Source organism: Tiliqua scincoides, chromosome 11, assembly GCF_035046505.1.
Source record: "Tiliqua scincoides isolate rTilSci1 chromosome 11, rTilSci1.hap2, whole genome shotgun sequence".
Taxonomy (NCBI): domain Eukaryota; kingdom Metazoa; phylum Chordata; class Lepidosauria; order Squamata; family Scincidae; genus Tiliqua; species Tiliqua scincoides.
Genome location: NC_089831.1, coordinates 12,348,381 through 12,365,620, shown reverse-complemented (window position 1 = coordinate 12,365,620; position 17,240 = coordinate 12,348,381). Strand labels below are relative to the sequence as shown.

At 47.7% G+C, this 17,240-nt stretch overlaps 1 protein-coding gene and 1 pseudogene across 2 annotated transcripts in view; both read right to left on the bottom strand.

Moving 5' to 3' along the window:
- Positions 1-130: 130 nt before the first annotated feature.
- LOC136662844 (5S ribosomal RNA) lies at positions 131-247 on the bottom strand (annotated as a pseudogene).
- A 4,630-nt stretch (positions 248-4,877) lies between these two features.
- The window catches only part of DDHD2 (DDHD domain containing 2), a 34,146-nt gene continuing 21,783 nt past the window's right edge, over positions 4,878-17,240 (bottom strand). The window contains exons 12-18 of one of the 2 annotated variants that reach the window (XM_066639438.1): positions 15,994-16,113; positions 14,335-14,490; positions 13,605-13,707; positions 12,690-12,854; positions 10,438-10,603; positions 9,923-10,043; positions 4,878-7,348 (exon numbers count right to left, since the gene is read on the bottom strand). In XM_066639438.1, the coding sequence (XP_066495535.1) occupies positions 9,962-10,043; positions 10,438-10,603; positions 12,690-12,854; positions 13,605-13,707; positions 14,335-14,490; positions 15,994-16,113 (792 nt within the window). In that variant the 3' untranslated portion in view covers positions 4,878-7,348; positions 9,923-9,961. The remainder of the gene's footprint in view (positions 7,349-9,922; positions 10,044-10,437; positions 10,604-12,689; positions 12,855-13,604; positions 13,708-14,334; positions 14,491-15,993; positions 16,114-17,240) is intronic. The other variant, XM_066639439.1, reaches the window with a different exon arrangement.

Below are 17,240 nucleotides of genomic sequence, written 5' to 3'. Positions count from 1 at the left end.
GCATTGCCCCCAAGGAAGTCACTGTACATTGTACCAACTTAAGCCCAGCATGGCCTTAGCCCAGTGGTCTCCAAACCGTGGCCTGTGACAAGCTGGTTGGCAACCTTCAGTCTCGAAAGACTATGGTATAAGCCTACAGCACCTGATATTCCCAGGTGGTCTCCCATCCAAGTACTAACCAGGCCTGACCCTGCTTAGCTTCCAAGATCAGACAAGATTAGGCATGTGCAGGGTAACAGTTGCTGCCTGTGACAAGCTGGGATTATCATTTTGGGTGCGGCGGTAGTGATGAAACCTTACCATTGCGCCCCACAGTCACTGTTCATCGCGACCGATCATCGCAGAGCCTTGCAGCAGGCAGCCGCTTCCACTATATGTTGCCCCAGAAAGCTCTGTGCCCCAATTTCATGGGGGAAGTGGCTGCCCAGTGCAAGGCTCTGTGATGATTGGGTGTCACAAACAGTGGCTGCAGGGTGGAACGTAAGTAAGTAAGTCTCTGCCATCGTCATGCCCGGAACGATAATCCTGGCACACGAGATCTGGCTCATGGGCCAGGGGTTGGAGTTCCCTGCCTTAGCCCATAAGTCAGAATACCTGGTCTGTGTTTTCAGCCTCCTTATCTAGCTTCCACCTTCTTTGGTACTCCTCCTTCTCTTGTCCACACAAAACTCAGCTGTGGTTTAAGGCTGACAGTCAGAGAAAAGAGTTGTCTGGCACCTTAAATCATTTTTGCCCAACGTTGCATATGTGCAACAGGGATCAAATGTGTACACCTGTGGGCTGGGCAAAAATGGGTTAAAATGTCAGTTTTCTCATGCTGGTAACCACATCATCCACTGCACGCAGCATTGCCCTCCGTAGGCAGACGACAGGGAACGGGTAGAGGGATGTTCTTTTCCTTCTTGCACTACAACAGAACCAGGAGGCATCCACTAAAACCGAGTGTCGGGAGAGTTAGAACAAACAAGAGAAAATATTTCTTTATCCAGTGTGCGATTAGTCTGTGGAACTCCTTGTCACAGTACGTGGTGATGGTGTCTGGCCGAGAAGCCTTTAAAAGGGGTTTGGACAGATTTCTGGAGGAAAAGTCCATCACAGGTAACAAACTGTGATGGGCATGTGTAACTTCCTGGTTTGAGAAGTAGGCTGTCTCAGAATGCCAGGTGCATGGGAGGGCATCGGGCTGCAGATGTCTCATCTTGTGTGCTCTCTGAGGCATGTGGTGAGCTGGGCTAGATGGGCCTTTGGCCCGATGCAGCGGGGCTCTACTTATGTTCTTATGAGATTAGCTCAGTGATTTTCATCCTTTTTTTTTTAATCTCACAGCACATTGACAAGGCACACTGTGCTGCCAAAGGGGGACTCAAATCCCCCAATGACCCTACTAATAAATGACCCTCTCCCAAATTTTCGCGGCACACCTGGGGACCATTCGCAGCACACCAATGTGCCGTGGCACAGTGGTTGAAAATGGCTGCATTAGCTTATAAGAACCCTGCTGGATAGGGCCCAAGACCCTGTCTCTCTCTCAGTGGCCCACCAGAGGCCTCCAGGAGCACACAAGACAACAAGATACCTGTATCCTGTTGCCACTTATTTTTTTATTTTTTTATTTTTTGCATTTTTATACCGCCCTTCCTCCAAAGAGCTCAGGGTGGTGTACACAGCTGCTCCCCTCCTGTTGTCTTCACAACAACCCTGTGAGGTAGGTGAGGCTGAGAGAAAGTGACTGGCCCAAGGTCACCCAGGAAGCTTTGTGGCTGAGGGGGGATTTGAACCTGGATCTTCCAGGTCTAAGTCCACCTCCCAAACCACTACACCATCCTGGCTCTCCTTGCTGCACACCTAAAATGTGACCCCCCCACCCCCTCCCCATGTCTTCCAAACCAACCCATATCTTCGCTTTCTCCTGCTCCCAATTTAGATTATGTTGCATCAAAAATTCCAGCACCCAAGAAAAAATCCAGTGTTCTGAGATCCGAGTAATTTTTGATACCTACACCATCCTGGTATCAATGCTGGAGATCTGATTGGTCCCTCCCTCCTCTGAGACCTGGCTGTCACTCAACAGCAGGGCCATGCCACCTAAACTGTATCGCTGTGAAGACAAGATTGGGCACCCTCCATCAATGCTAATGGGCCAGTGGTGCCCACACTGAATAGATGGAGCTTTGATGTGCTCCGAATATTGGGCGGAGGCTCACCATTCCTCAGTCCCTCCTACAATCCTTAATTGTCTACGCCAGCAATTTTCAACCAGTGAGCTGTGGCACATTGGTGTGCCGCAAATGGTCCGTAGGTGTGCTGCTGGAGTTTGGGGGAGGGTCATATATTTGTATGGCTGCTGGGGGATGTGTGCCCCCGGCTGGCAGTGTGGTGTGCCTTGTCAATTATCAAAAAAGGGATGGTGTGCCTTGACAATTTTAGCGCCTTGTCAGTGTGCCATGAGATGAGAAGGGTTGAAAATCACTGGTCTACTCCCTTCCTATTCCTCTGAAAAATTCCAGGCTCTGCCAACCTCAGAGCATTAACTTTATAACCATAAGAAAGCATGTACATTTTTGTACATCAGTACAAAACAGGGATCATTTATTTTTGAATGTTGATGTTGCAACTCTTGGACATAGGGTAAACCTGGCTCTTATGGACGCAATTGTATCATTAAACCCTAGTTTGCTGTGCCATCGTTGCACTTGGCGCAACAGAGCTGTGTTGTCGGTCAGTATTTGTCTCTTCTTCATCCTCAAGGGAGGGTGAGGAATGGATTCCAAGGCTAGAGTAGGCCTTAGGAAAAACAGGCACGAATATTACTAGTCTATAAAAACAAGGTAGCCTCCCTGTATTCTCCCCACTTAAGAATCACTGAGCTAAAGCCAGTTCTTATTCCGATAGATTACTGTTTCCAAGCTACCCTTGTCCCTGCTGGAGTTTAGGAAGTGTGGTTGTTGCGGGTTGAATGTTCTGCTCTCACGCTGAAGACTTTTTTCTCAGGCACAATCCTAACCAGGTCTATTCAGAAGTAAGTCCTATTTTGTTCAGTGGGGTTTACTCTCAGGAAAGTGTGGTTAGGATTGCAACCCTAGTCTCCAAAGGCAGCTCAGCCTTGGCTTTTGCACCCACCATCTTGTGGGTGGCTTTTGTGGATGGACACCTGTGCTGAGTCAGTTGTTATGTGCATCTTGGGAGTGTCCTTGCAAACGGTTTGTTGCTCAGTTGGAAAAATAAACCTCCTGTGTTTAAATTAAGAGTTTCAAGAGGGAGCTCAGGCCTGCATTGAAGAGGTATATATGGTTCAGGGTCAAATCTCCAAGCAGATTCCACCCAGTCAAAGCAGAGAATGACAGTAACAGTTATCCCAGCCTCTGAAACTCTCTCCACCATGTAGCAATGCTGCTTTCACAGTCAACAGCCATCATTGCTGGTATCACATACTTGCAGCCAGCTCATTTTATGGCTGCTGTTAGACCGCTTGCCTGAGCCCTCATAGACAGAAAGATCAGAGCAGTGAGATCAGGATTGCAAGGCTGGGTGTTCATTTTTAATACTTTGTACAATGGTAGAGGCAAAAGTCTTGGTTTTACTGTTGTGGGGTTTTTTAATGTGTCCAATAAAATGCCAGCACTTTGAAAAACTTAAGAGCTGAGTGGTGCCTTTGGTCCTTGCACAAGAATCTAGTTTGCTGGGTTTGAAAATTTGGAGCAAAGTTTCATATTCCTTTGGGTTAAAAAAAGAAAAAGCCCACCAGTACGTCAACGCAAGTGCAATCAAAACACAAACTGCTCCACACTTTATATGGGAATTCTGCGTCGTAGGGGGTTGAGCAGCGATACAGTAGTATTTGCCGCTTTGCACAATGTGAATCGTAAATGACGTACATTAACTTAGAAACCGGCATATATGCCAGGAAGGCCCTGTTGTTTATGCAAACATGTTTTATGGGCTGTTTCTACCATCAGCACTTAGAAAACACAACCAGGTGCGACAAAGACGTGGGGAATTCTTTTAGGATCACAGCTGCATGGAAAGGAAGTGGATATTTGTGTTCTTTGAAACAAGCAGGCAACAGAGTAAAAATAAAAAAGCAGGAAATAGACTAATTGAAGTGGTTTCATGCTTGAAGGCTGTTTTCCATGGTGTTTTTTGGAAATCCGGACTACAGATGGAGCCTCTTTATTTGCTGGCGTTTTTGGTTCCTGGACACCCCCCCCCCATGGATACCAAAAACCAGATAACAAAATCAGAGGTTTTCGGGCTACCGAACATGACCACAGCCTTGCTCCAGTCGTGCCTGGAGCAATTCTGAGCCTCGGCAAGGCCACATACCACCTTGGGTAGCCTCTCCGAGGCTCAGAATGGGCCTCAGAGTGGTTTTCAGACGACTTCTGGTTTCAGACTTTTACTTCTGACTTTTGGACAACTTCCAACATTTTCGGACGACTTCCACGCATGAGGTGACGCGCAGCCCCTCAGTAAACCTCCCAGACGTGACCAGAACAAGGTTCTGATCGTGGCTGGGAGGTTTTCAGGAGAGGATTTGGGATTCACCAGTGGGGGTTTGGGTTTTGCGGTGGGGAGATCAACGGACACCGAATCCACAGATAAAGAGGCCCCACCTGTATTGCTCTTCTTACATTAGGAAAAAGGTGAGTGTCTCATGCAACTTGAGTTACTGTGTTCCTGATTTCAGCCAAGATATACAGGCCACTGCACATAGCTCAGCTATGTAGCTTGGCAGTAAGATGAACACCCAAAGCCACTCATCTTTTTTTCCCCAACCTTACTGCCTGCAGAAGAAAACAGAAGCAGCCCTTGCACTATGAGCGGATCTCAAGGTTCTCCTCGCCAACGTAAAAAAAAAAATGCACTACAGCCAAATATTTACTGGAAAAAAAAGTTAAATAATTTTTTTAATAGACATATTTTACAAAGTGCATACATCACAAACAACTGTGTGCAAGTGGGCTGGCATCTTTCCTATGCCCGCCCCTGCAACAGAGGTTGAAAATCCGGAACTTGGGGCCGTGCCGTAGAGGTGCTGCTCAGCTACATGTCTAAGGGATGAGGTGGGAAATGACACAACAAGTGCTGCAAACATTGGGCGGGGGGAGAACTAAGAGGAACACTGGTAGAGTTTTGATACACAGTGCAGAGAGGAGCTAGCATTGGTCACATCCCAAACAGGCTGTCCCCTTAGTAGAAGAGTGTACCCAAAACACGAGCAAACGCATGGAGACTGAGTCAGTTCATGCCAAGATCTAGGCAGACCTATTACAGCAGAAACACAGTTTTACAGACATGTGACTGTTTACATCCAGTTTACAGGCCTGATCTGTTTTTCGTGATGAAATCCCAGGCCTGTTGTGGCTTGCTACAGCATCATGTTCTATGCTTAGCATGTTGAGATCGGAGGCATGGCAGCTTGGCCATGCATCCCAGCTGCAGTGTGGACCTACTCAAACCTGCCACATCTGTCCCTCTCCCTCTTGCATCTCTTTGATGAGAATCAACTGGTCATCTGGGGAGGAAGCGTAGACAGAGAACTGCTGCAACAAAATCTATGGTGGAGGGTTATAAGACAGGCGTAAATCTAGGCTGACTTCACCAGTGGGAAGCTTGACTAAAGAGGCACAGGTTTACAGGGTGGAGACTCACCATGCCTGCCTAGTTGCATGCCAAGATCTCATCATATCCTGCTAAGTCCAGCTGCCCCTATGTTACAACAAGCTGATTTCTTACATATTGTACTGGCTCCATCTGCACAACCACCCCCTTCTTCCAGGCTTCTCTTTTTCCTCTCCAAGAGAAAAGAATTTGCCATACACAAGTGGATATTTGGTGAGATACTTGGACCTATGGCAACATGTACTGCAATAAACACAAGGAATCTGAGAGAATGGGAGGGTAGATCATACGTCTTGCAGAGGAAATAATGCTTATTGTCCCCCTAGAGCAGGGCCCTCCAAACTCTGGCCTGCGGGCCAGATCCGGTGCTCTGCCTAACCCTTCCCCCACGTGAACAGCGCTAACCATTTTGCGGGGGAGCCTCCTTTTGTGCTGCAGATGGCCCCCAACATTTGTGCTCACCAGTCACTTATGGGGTCTTTCGCCCCAGTTGGCTTTGCACCCAGATTTCTGGGCACACGTAGCAAAGGTTGGGGGCAATATGCGGCACTGAAGAGAGCCCCTGGGTGGAACTGTAAGCTCTGTCCACGCCGTGGATGGCTATACTGGTGCGCAGAGGTCTCCACTTTGGAGACCTTTGCCCTAGAGCAGGGGTGGGCAAACTTTCTAGGGATCTTGGACCTTTAACAATTGTGTAGAAGATGACAAGCTGCACCTGCTGAAATTCCCTCTTCCATACAATTGTTAATGGTCCAGGATCCTTTAAGTTGAAAGCTTGCTCACCCCTGCACCTAGAGGAAAAAATGGCTGGAAGACAGAGCTAACAAAGCCAGGACCCTCCCAACAACTCAAGATGCTCTTTCTTCCTCAGATCTCCTACTCTCCCCCCACCTGATCTGCCAGGTGCACTGAGGCACCCAACCACACATGCACCCAACTCAAGTTTATCTTGTATGCTGAAGCTAAACTGGAGAACAAAACAGGGCATCAGGTAAACTGTGCCTTAACAGAGAGGTCACCTGCCCCCAAGCCTCAACACAAGCACATTTACAGCTTTTCAAATGTCATTTTAATCCCTAAGCGAGCATCTATGTGCTTATGGGGCACACAGCACAATCACAGACCTCTAGCATGTGCTGCAGGGGACAGGAATTGATCTGACTGGACTGAGGCAATCTTTGGATTGAGGCAGCAGCTCTATCTGTTGGGAAAAGTAGCAGCAGCAGCAGCTGCCGCTACCAGGTCAGCAGAACAAAAATCCAATACACGAAACAAACAAAAGATGCTTTGGATGCCCAGTGCAGCCAGGCAACAGGGGCCAGACCCCTCAGAGCTTACTCAGTGCGACATGACCCTTTGTAATAATCCCACTCCTATACCAGGGGTTGCCAACTGAAATGATGTGAGGTTCTAGCACCACTTTGAAGCCATGTCCAGGGCCTACCCAGACTCGACATAGCCGGTATTGCAACATCACACGCACAGGTGCCCCGGCCTCTAGTCACAGGATACAGTCCAAAAAATATCAGGGAGCACCAACTGCAACTGGGAGTCAGGTCAACGAGACCACCAAGCTTGCTGCACTGTCCTTTGAACGGGACCAGGGCAGGGGAATCCTCCGGAGCTCCAGGCACTGGAGAACGAAGCATGCCGGGCACATTTGCAACAGATGAGAGAAGATAAAGGTGGACAGGAAGTCCCGGTAAGCTTCCATGTAGAGAAACATCTAAGGAAGCAACAGGAAAAGTCAAGGTAGTGATGAAACTAAGAATCTATGGAAAACAGTAGACTAGCACAGGTGGTTTGGGTTGCATTCGGAGCGTGCGGGTGCTCAATTGAGCATTAAAGGGACATGCCCTAGACTGCCAAGACAGTGTTCTGTGTAGGCTACACCTCAACTTAAGAGGAAGCAAGCAAACACAGTATATCTGCAGAAGAACATTTGCTGGAATCAATGGAAAGGATGTGCTCCTCCAGCAGCTATAGGTTCTGACTGTTTTGCTTCCATTTCCCTTTTCCATTTCCATTTCCCCCTGCTAATTGGGCAAGAGGCACTTTTTCAAGTGGGTGCTCCTCTTTTTAGCAGGGGGAGAGTAACTGGCCCACCTCACTCCAGCAGTGTCTTTTCTAGTGGCTGTCTGCTGGTGTTCTTTTTGCATCTTTTTAGATTGTGAGCCCTTTTGGGACAGGGAGCCATTTAGTTGTTTGATTTCTCTCTGTAAACCGCTTTGTGAACTTTTAGTTGAAAAGCGGTATATAAATACTGTTAATAATTAATAATAATAATTTCCAAAGCAAAAGGAAAATAAAGCTTCTGTTTGCAAACCAACAGAGGTGAGTCACAAGTGCAACGGGATGGAAACTTGAGTAGGGTTCGCTACTACCTGTGGTCAGGGCCTTGCTTAGGAGCTGTGGGGCTCAACTGGAAACACTTTGGTAGGGCCCCCTCTAATTTTGCAGGGGCCCCTACTGATTTTTTTAAAACTCTTAGCTGGAATAGAGCCAGACCAAGAAAAAAAAAAATCTGTTTCTTCTGTGCAAGGATAGGACTCTTGTACCTGTAGTGGTTGTACAGAATAGAAGCCTGGGAGGCCAGCCGGAGGGAGGAGGGAGCGTGCACCCAGCCTGCAGTGCTCCCTGACTCTTGCTTGCTGTTACCCCGTCCACAGCAGCCATCTCCAGACTGAGACATGGAGAAGACAGTGCTGGGAACTGGAAGGGTGGGGGAAGAGCGATGTGTGCATGCTGTCACCTGCATGGCACCAGTTTCAGGCAACTGGAAGGGCAATGTGGGGCCCCCAACATGTGTGGGGCCTAATTGAGTGAAATATCCCCCAATTAACCTGTCTGTGGTTTTGGGTATCCATATAGCAGCAGGAAAGTATCCCCCGCGGATACCGGGGAACACCTATACCGTTTAAGAGAACTCATGGTAGCATGGGAAAAGCATGACTACTAGCAGTGGACATGCTCATTTCTTTGGCTCTGCCATATTCTGAAACATAACGAAGCAAGATCTGCAAACCCACAGAAGAAAGTTCTGAGTGAGCAACGATACCACCACCCATGTCTCGTCTTCAGCTCCATGAAAAGCCTATTGGGTTATCTCCTACTTCTACATTCACACCAAGGCTGACCGCTCTTTCCAAAAGGTACACAAGCAAGCATGCAGCCCTGCCCCCCAGACTAGGGGCAAGTCACTTATCTCTGTTCAGTGAGACCAAAGGCCAGTGTGGAAAATGCACAAACTGATCCCCTGACTTTTTCAAAAACCTTTAGAGCAGGGGTGTCCAAACTTTTTGGCAGGAGGGCCACATCATCTCTCTGACACTGTGTCGGGGGCCGGGGAAAAGAAAGAATTAATTTACATTTAAAATCTGAATAAATTTACATAATTTACATAAATGAATATATTAGAGATGGAACTTATATGAATGAATGTCTTGCAATAGTTCAAGGCCTATAAAAGGCCTTGCACAAAGCAAGTCTGGCCACTGCCAGTCTGCAAGTCTGCATCACTGCCACATCACAGATGTGAAACAGCAAGCTGCAGAGCTTAACTAGTTGCCCTACACTGAGAGCAGTTGCCTTGGGCCAGCACGGGCTCCAGAAAGTCTCTGGAGGGCCAGAGGCTCATTGGAGACTGGGGGCTCCCCGAGGGCCAGATTGGGAGGCCCTGGGGGCCGCAAGTGGCCCCCGGGCCAGGGTTTGAGCACCTCTGCTTTAGAGTATCTGTAGGGGGTCCAGTTTTGCACCTATGTTTCCCCAGTTCAGAAAATGGCAGGGGAAAGAAGGGAACAAAATCCTGAACCCACCATAGCTACTCGGAAGTTAAAATATAAGCCACCAACCGACCCCAATCCAAAAGATAGGAGAGCAGATCCGGCATTTCCCGAGTCACATCTGTTCTAGTGCTGGGCGAGCATGGCCAATGCGAGGCAGAGGTTCTCAAACAAACATCAAACTTCTTAATACAAGGAACTAGAATGGCACTCGGATCAACCACTGAAACAGTGTTTAGGACAGTTCGAACAATAGCATGGGCCAAAGTACAGATAAAACCGGCTGCACTGTGCATGCGCAGAGGCCCAATTCTGAACTGTCAGTCGTTCTGGGCCCTCTAGGTAACTACAGCTGCATGCCTCCCTGGGAGAAAACGCCATTGAACTCAGTGGCACTGACTTCCGAGTCAACATGCTCAGGCTTGCACTTCAGGGGAACCCAGAGGCAAAGTGAAATTAATGTGGGCGGAAAGTGTCAGACAAAGAACGGATACGGTCCGAGAGCCCAGATAACTTACATTTGGTAATCAGACCAGTTCAGCTGGGCCAGCCGAGCTTCAAAAGAGAGGCTGATCCATGCTGATCCCCTTTGTTTGGTAGATCTCCTTCAGCAGCAACAACACCGTGTCCTCCGACTCCCTGGAGGGATACATTAGGAACAAAATTATCTTGACTTTTGGCTCCGTTTCTTTTCCTACATCTGCTTTGTGCCATGCACACTTAAAAAAGAGCAAGAAAGGATTGAAGACTAGACTGAGACTAGCCAGACAGACAGACAATCAAAATGATGGACCAATTTGGTTTTAAGTATCCGGTACGGAGCAATACCCTCTGCACATCATCCCCCCCCCCATGGTTATTCCCAGAGGGGGTGATGAGAAAGTTACTATTGTCATGATTGCGGGGGGCACCAGTTTACGCTAACATGGCCAGAACAGATATTTGCATCCACAGGTGCCAAGCCCACTGTAATTGGAAATAAAGTTGGCCTTCTGAATTTACAGCTTTAGAGCTATTCAGAGCTGTTCCTTACCAGTAGCAGAGATGGGCTTGCAGCGCAAAGAGATACTCATTAAAGCTCTCAATGGGCTTCTCTTGAAGTACAAAGTCAATGCGGTGGCCCCCATTCAGCATGCCCACATTAATCGGAGTGACTTCTTCTTTAGCTGGAGTGGCTGGCTCCTCGGCTTTTACATCTGCTTTAAAGGGGGGGGGGAGAGAAAGGAGCAAAATTAAACACAGCTATTTGGGTGTATAGGACCCAGGATCCCATTTCTAATGGTTGGTGCTGTTGAAGCCAGTCAACTCAGAGCCACGGCAGAAAAACCCAATGGACTTGGGAGACATCTCTGAAAGCGCATCTGCTCCTCAAGATCTCTCTTTGGCAGTATCAGCGAGAGGGCTGCGGACAGCCAAATGCAGTGACAAGAGATTTAGTAGTGGCAAGAGAAACACCCGTAAGAATGGAGAGAGGACTCTGGAAAACACATCTGTGTCCCTCCCCACTTCCAGCCTGGTACTTTTCTTTGCAGCCACCACCATTTTGGGGAGGCAGGAGTTACCCAATACCATCAGTTAGAACAGGCAAAGGAAAATATTTCTTTACTCAGCATGTTAAGTTGTCTGTGGAAATCCTTGCCATAGGATGTAGCAATAGCATCTGGTCTAGATGCCTTAATTAATTAATTAATTAATTAAATTTGTATTCCGCCTTTCTCCCCGAAGGGCACCCAAGGCGGCTAACTATCAAGTTAAAATACAGGAAACAAGGAAACAAATAAACATTAAAAATACAAAACACTTAAAAACAATTAAAATAAGATACAATACATAGCAGCAGATTAGAAGCACGCAGGAAAAGACATAACCTATAAATTTATAAAAACAGCCCTTATAGTGCCTCGAAGGCTTTCCTGAATAAAAAAGTCTTCAGGCTCCACCGGAACGTTAATAATGAGGAAGCTGCTCTCAGTTCAAAGGGGAGGGAATTCCATTGTGCAGGTGCCACCACCGAAAAGGCCCTGTTTCTGGCCGCCATTCCCTTCAGCACTCTCGATGACGGTACAACCAACAGGGTCCCTTCTGATGACCTTAGAGAACGGGCCGGATTGTACGGAAGAAGGCGGTCTCTCAAAACACGCTGGTCCCAAGCCGTTTAGGGCTTTAAAGGTCATAACCAGCACCTTGAATTCAGCCCGGAAATGAATGGGCAGCCAGTGTAGCCACCAGAGTAACGGTGTGACAGAGTCAAACTGCCGACCCCCAGCAACTACCTGAGCCGCTGCATTCTGCACTAGCTGTAGCTTCCGGACCGTCTTCAGGGGCAGACCCACATAGAGCGCGTTACAATAATCTAATCTTGATGTCACTATGGCATGGACCACCGTGGCCAGATCCGCCCGAGAAAGGTATGGCCGCAGCTGGCGCACCAGCCGAAGCTGGGGAAAGGCACCCCTGGCCACAGCTGACACCTGGACATCCAGGAGGAGCTGTGAGTCCAGGAGAGTCCCCAAGCTGTGAACCTGCTCTTTCAGGGTTCTCTTTCAAAAGAGAATTGGACAAATTTCTGGAGGAAAACTCCATCACCGGTTACAAGCCGTGGTGGGTACGTGCAACCTCCTGGTTTTAGAAGTAGGCTACCTCAGAATGCTGGATGTAAGGGAGGGCAACAGGATGCAGGTCTCTTGCATTGTGTGCTCTCAGAGGCACCTGGCGGGTCACTGTGAGATACAGGAAGCTGGACTATTATTATTATTATTATTATTATTATTATTAACAGTATTTATATACCGCTTTTCAACTAAAAGTTCACAAAGCAGTTTACAGAGAAAAATCAAATAACTAAATGGCTCCCTGTCCCAAAAGGGCTCACAATCCAAAAAGATGCAAATGAATACCAGCAGACAGCCACTAGAACAGACAGTGCTGGGGCGAGGTGGGCATTTGGCCTGATCCAGTAGGGATGTTCTTATGTTCTTAATGCCCCCCTGTACCCAGATTAGTGCCAAGAGTTCATATTTGGCACCCAGGAAGCCCAAATGAAACACATCATTCAGATCCTCCAAAATAATGCAGTTTCTTTGCACTACGAATATCAAGAAGTTGCATTATGCGGAAGCCAAATATTAGCATTTTGGCAAGACTAGAAACTTTTGGGCAGAACAACAGCCAGCTTTTTCGCGTGCCTCTCACAGGCAGAAGGGACAGGCTCTGCTGATGCATACCCAACGCCTCGTTCTCTGGCTTGCAAGCTGCGATTAACCCCCAGCTCTCTGCCTCGCTCACCCGCCTGCTTCTCTGACGTGGCTTCAGCTTCCGTTTCCTGTTCTGTGTTGCCTGCCTCCACAGCTGGCAACGAAGTCCTGGTGAATGATTGCCAGGCTATCCTCAAGGAACCCAGCAGATTGTTCTTAAGGTCTGTGCTCATCCTGGTGAGGCCCTCCTTCAGCTCTGGAAACAGACAGGATTCAAGCAGCGTTGCAGAGGGAATGCAGCTCTTTCATTCAAAGCAACCTATTCTGAAAATCTAGACAGCCAACCATTCAAAATATGGCACTCCCAGGATATTAGGAAACATGTCCCTTCATTAAATAACTGAAGACTATTGCAAGTTTTTAAGCATGTATATCAAAATAAAAATACCAACTCATCAAGAGTTGTTTTATTTTTGGCGCAAACCTGGAGTACAATCCTATGCATGTATACTCAGAAGTGAGCCTCACCGAGTTCAATGGGATTTACTCCAGGTAAGCTTGTATAGCAGTGGTTCCCAAACTTTTTGGCATCGGGACCCAATTTTTAAAATGACTCTACTAGGGCCCACCTAGTTGACACTAAAAAAAAAAAATGTTTCACTTTACCACCTACTCAAAACTCTGATTTTATCCTTTTTACCATGGTGGGAGAGGACCGCCTCCTGGAGCATTTATTGAGCTCCACATTCATCGGTTCAAGACCATTCTGGTGGCCTTGCGTTCCCCTTGGCCTGACCTTAAATAAGGTCACCCACATATGCTGCTCTGTTTGGTTTCCATAGGGCTCAATACATTTTCCTTGTCAGATTATCCCCTTGTCTTTTTCACGACTCACCAAAAATCAGATCCCGACCCACAGGTTGGGAAACACTGGCGTACACAATTGCAGTCTAAGATACCAGAGGCAACGTTTGGAGAAGGAAAGAAGGAAGAGCCATTGCTTTACCTAAATGCATCCTCTTTCTGCCTTTGTGGTGAGGAAGCAACATCGGCTCAAACTCCACATTGGGGACAATCAAGGGCTCGATCCTGTATGCCACTGGGTCAAACTGCGGAAGAGAAAGAGCACAGACGACATTACTATTTAGGAGTGTCTCTGCTGTAGCTCAGTGTTCAACCTGTGGTCGTGACCCCAATGGGGTTGCGAAACCTCAGTTGGGGGGGGGGGTGTTGTGGCAACCTTTCAAAGCTTACTGCCTTCTCAGAACCGAGTTCTGGATCTAAGCCTGCCCAGTCTCTTCTTGCTGACTTGCACTGCAGCTCCTAAAGTCAGGGGGATTACGTTGGGGTTCCCGGTTTCATACATTATTTATCTATTTGGGTATTGGAACGAGAAAGACTGAAGACCATAAATAATCATAGTATGTATCTGTGCAACTAATAAACTCTTTTTCATTGGTCACATGTGTGAGGTGCACTTGTCTGTGACCCACGAAGACTTGGGGCAGAGGGGAGGAAGCAAAAGACTGGGGAAGGGGACGGTGGACAACCTTGCAGCAGGATTGCATGTCCCCTCTTTGTTAAGCTTTTGCTTGAATGCAGAGATTATTTTCAACTCTTTCTCCCCTTCAAATGAAAGGTGGGAGGCCACCTTCCGTACCGCATGATACAGTCGCAGTCGCAGATTGCGAGACAGTGCAACTGGGGAGAGAGGAAGCGATGCTGTTTGTACATACAGGGTGGAAGACGTGGAAGAAGCCTTTGCACGTCGGCAGGCTGTAGCTTGGATCAATCCTCTTCACTCCGCGTACGGTCAGGAACATCCCGATAGGGGAGCCGAAGGCAAAGAAGATCTGTGGCTTGTAGAGCAGCTGAGGATAGTTTGCAGAGACCTGGCAGAGTTCAAATGCAACAGACTGACTAGTGGGGGGGGGAGGGGAGGCAACTGGCAGTCACAATAATTATCTGTATCACATTCCCGAGCGTACAGAGGGCCTCACGTACATTATTTTGATGCAATCCTCACAGCAAACTTGTAAGCAAAGTGCAATTATCCCCATGGTTGGCAACCTTCAGTCTCGAAAGACTATGGTATAAGCCAGGGGTGTCCAAAGTTTGTGGCAGGAGGGCCACATCGTCTCTCTGACACTGTGTCGGGGGCCGGGGGGGGAAATTAATTTACATTTAAAATTTGAATAAATTTACATAAGTTTACATAAATGAATATATTAAAGATGAACTTATGTGAATGAATGAAGGTCTTGCAATAGCTCAAGGCCTATAAAAGGCCTGGCACAAAGCAAGGCTGGCCTTTCCTTTGCTGCCGCTACCGCATCACAGACGTGAAACAGCAAGCAGTGGAGGGAGCCCTCATCCCACATCTCATGCGAGAGGTCAAACAGTCGCCCTCACACTGAGAGCGGTTGTGTTGGGCCAGTGTGGGCTCCAACAAATCTCCGGAGGGCCAGAGGCTCATTGGAGACTGGGAGCTCCCTGAGGGCCGCATTAAGAGGGCCACAAGTGGCCCCAGGGCTGAGGTTTGGACACCCCTGGTATAAGCCTACAGCACCCGGTATTCCTAGGTGGTCTCCCATCCAAGTACTAACCAGGCCTGACCCTGCTTAGCTTCCGAGATCGGGCATGTGCAGGGTAACAGTTACTGCATACTGTAGCTCATAGTCCAAGAGCCGATCTTCCCGTTCAATTATTAAGTTAATGTGAAGGTGGCGTATACAGTCAGACCACAGTGTCTGCAGGGGTTCTGTTCCAGAACTTCCTCACAGATACAGAATCCAAAGGTACTGAATTTAAATGCCTTTAAAGAGTGCCTAAACTGGAGTTCCTACCTGTCTGCAGCCAAACTGCGCTGTTTCCAAGCCTCTATCTAGAGCAGCGTTTCTCAGACTGTGGGCTGAGACCCGCTAGGTGGGTTGTGAGCCAATTTCAGGTGGGTCACATAGCACCTAGCTCAGCCACCGTTGAAAATACAGTCTACAGAGCGGCAGGGCAGGGCAGGCTCCCGGTGGGAGAGAAGCATGGAGCTCTGTCCTGAATAGGTGAGAAGATGGAATGATGAAAAGAGGGGGGGAGGGCTGTTTGGTTGGAGAAGGAACCACAACCTGGAAGTGGGTCTTTTGGAGCTAAAAATAGCTCTAGAGGTTTGGAAATGGCACGGTTTGGCTGTGGAAAAGCAGGAACCTTGATTTTGGTATGCTTTTCTTATTTTTAAAGGCACTTAAATTTGGGCCTCGATATCCGCAGTGAATCATATCAGTGAGTGCCGGACCTGTGGATATCTGGATTCGACTGTATTAGACAAAATTTAAAAGACCCCCTGATGGCTGGCCAATTTTATTCTTGGGGGGGGGGGAGGCATGGAGAGAGAGGATTGTTACCTGCCCTGTCACAACCTCCAGGCGTTGGCAGCTCATCTCTGCATTTGTGGCATTTGCCAGGGCCTCCTTCTGGCTATCTCCATCTTCCCTAGCACCTGCAGGCGTCTGCCCTTTCAAATTCTGTTAAGAACAACGTTGGACAATTTTACCCAACAGTCCTGGCACAACAGCCTCTCCCATCAAAAGGCTCCCTTTGGGAAAGCATCAGAATGTCAAATAGCTCAGTAATGGCATGATCTCTGCCCCAGAACTTGGGGAAGGGGGGTTAATAAAAACAGATCTGGACTATTTTATTAGCCAATTCAAGATACAGACAATTTTCATTCACCCTGCTCATCCAAGAGTGCAGAACTGCCCCCCACCCACCCACCCTGTGGCAAGTTCCCAAGAGACAGAGTTAAAATAATCCCATTTAAAAGGACATAAATAATTTTCCATATAATCTTGTATCAATTAGTTTCAACTGACCGCTCATTGGGTCAAATTAGACACTATATATAAATGCGTACGGTGCTCTGGTGTGTTTGTTTTTAAACAGCAGCTAGGGGAAAACGGGGGGACAGAGACGGGGTAGCCTACAGGACCTTGCCCCGCCATAGTTGTGTTCCTGATCATTCCTCTCGCCACTCCAAGTCTACTATTTTTAAACCATTTTTGCCTAACATGGTATATAAGCAACAGGGATCTCTCTCTCTCTCTCTCTCTCTCTCACACACACACACACACACACAAATTCACTGGCTGATATCTGTACCGAGAAACAGGGAATTGGACTAGATGACCTCCAAGATCTATTCTATTCTAGATGACCTCCAAGGTCTATTCCAGTATACTATGTTTCTAAGAGAAGGGAGTCCCCAAACTTTCAGCTGCCAGGGCCATATCACTTAGGCTTGCTTTTACGGTTGGCCAGAGCAGATCAATGCTAGGAATAGAGACATTTTGTATGCAACTCCTAAGAATTTTCACAATAGGAGAACAATGTTTCCAATAAATTTCAGCTGTGGGGTTGACTAGGTTTCTCTCTCTCTCTCTCTCTCTCTCTCTCTCTCACACACACACACACACCTGGGCTCTCAGTCATCACTGCACTCAATAGGAAGAAAGTATTTGGAGGTAGGCAGGACTGGGCTGAAAATTAGATTGTGAGTCCTTCTGGGACAGGGAGTCTTAATCATTTGATTTTTATTTATAAACCGCTTTGTGAACTTTTTTTGTTGAAAAGGGGTATATAAATACTGTTAATT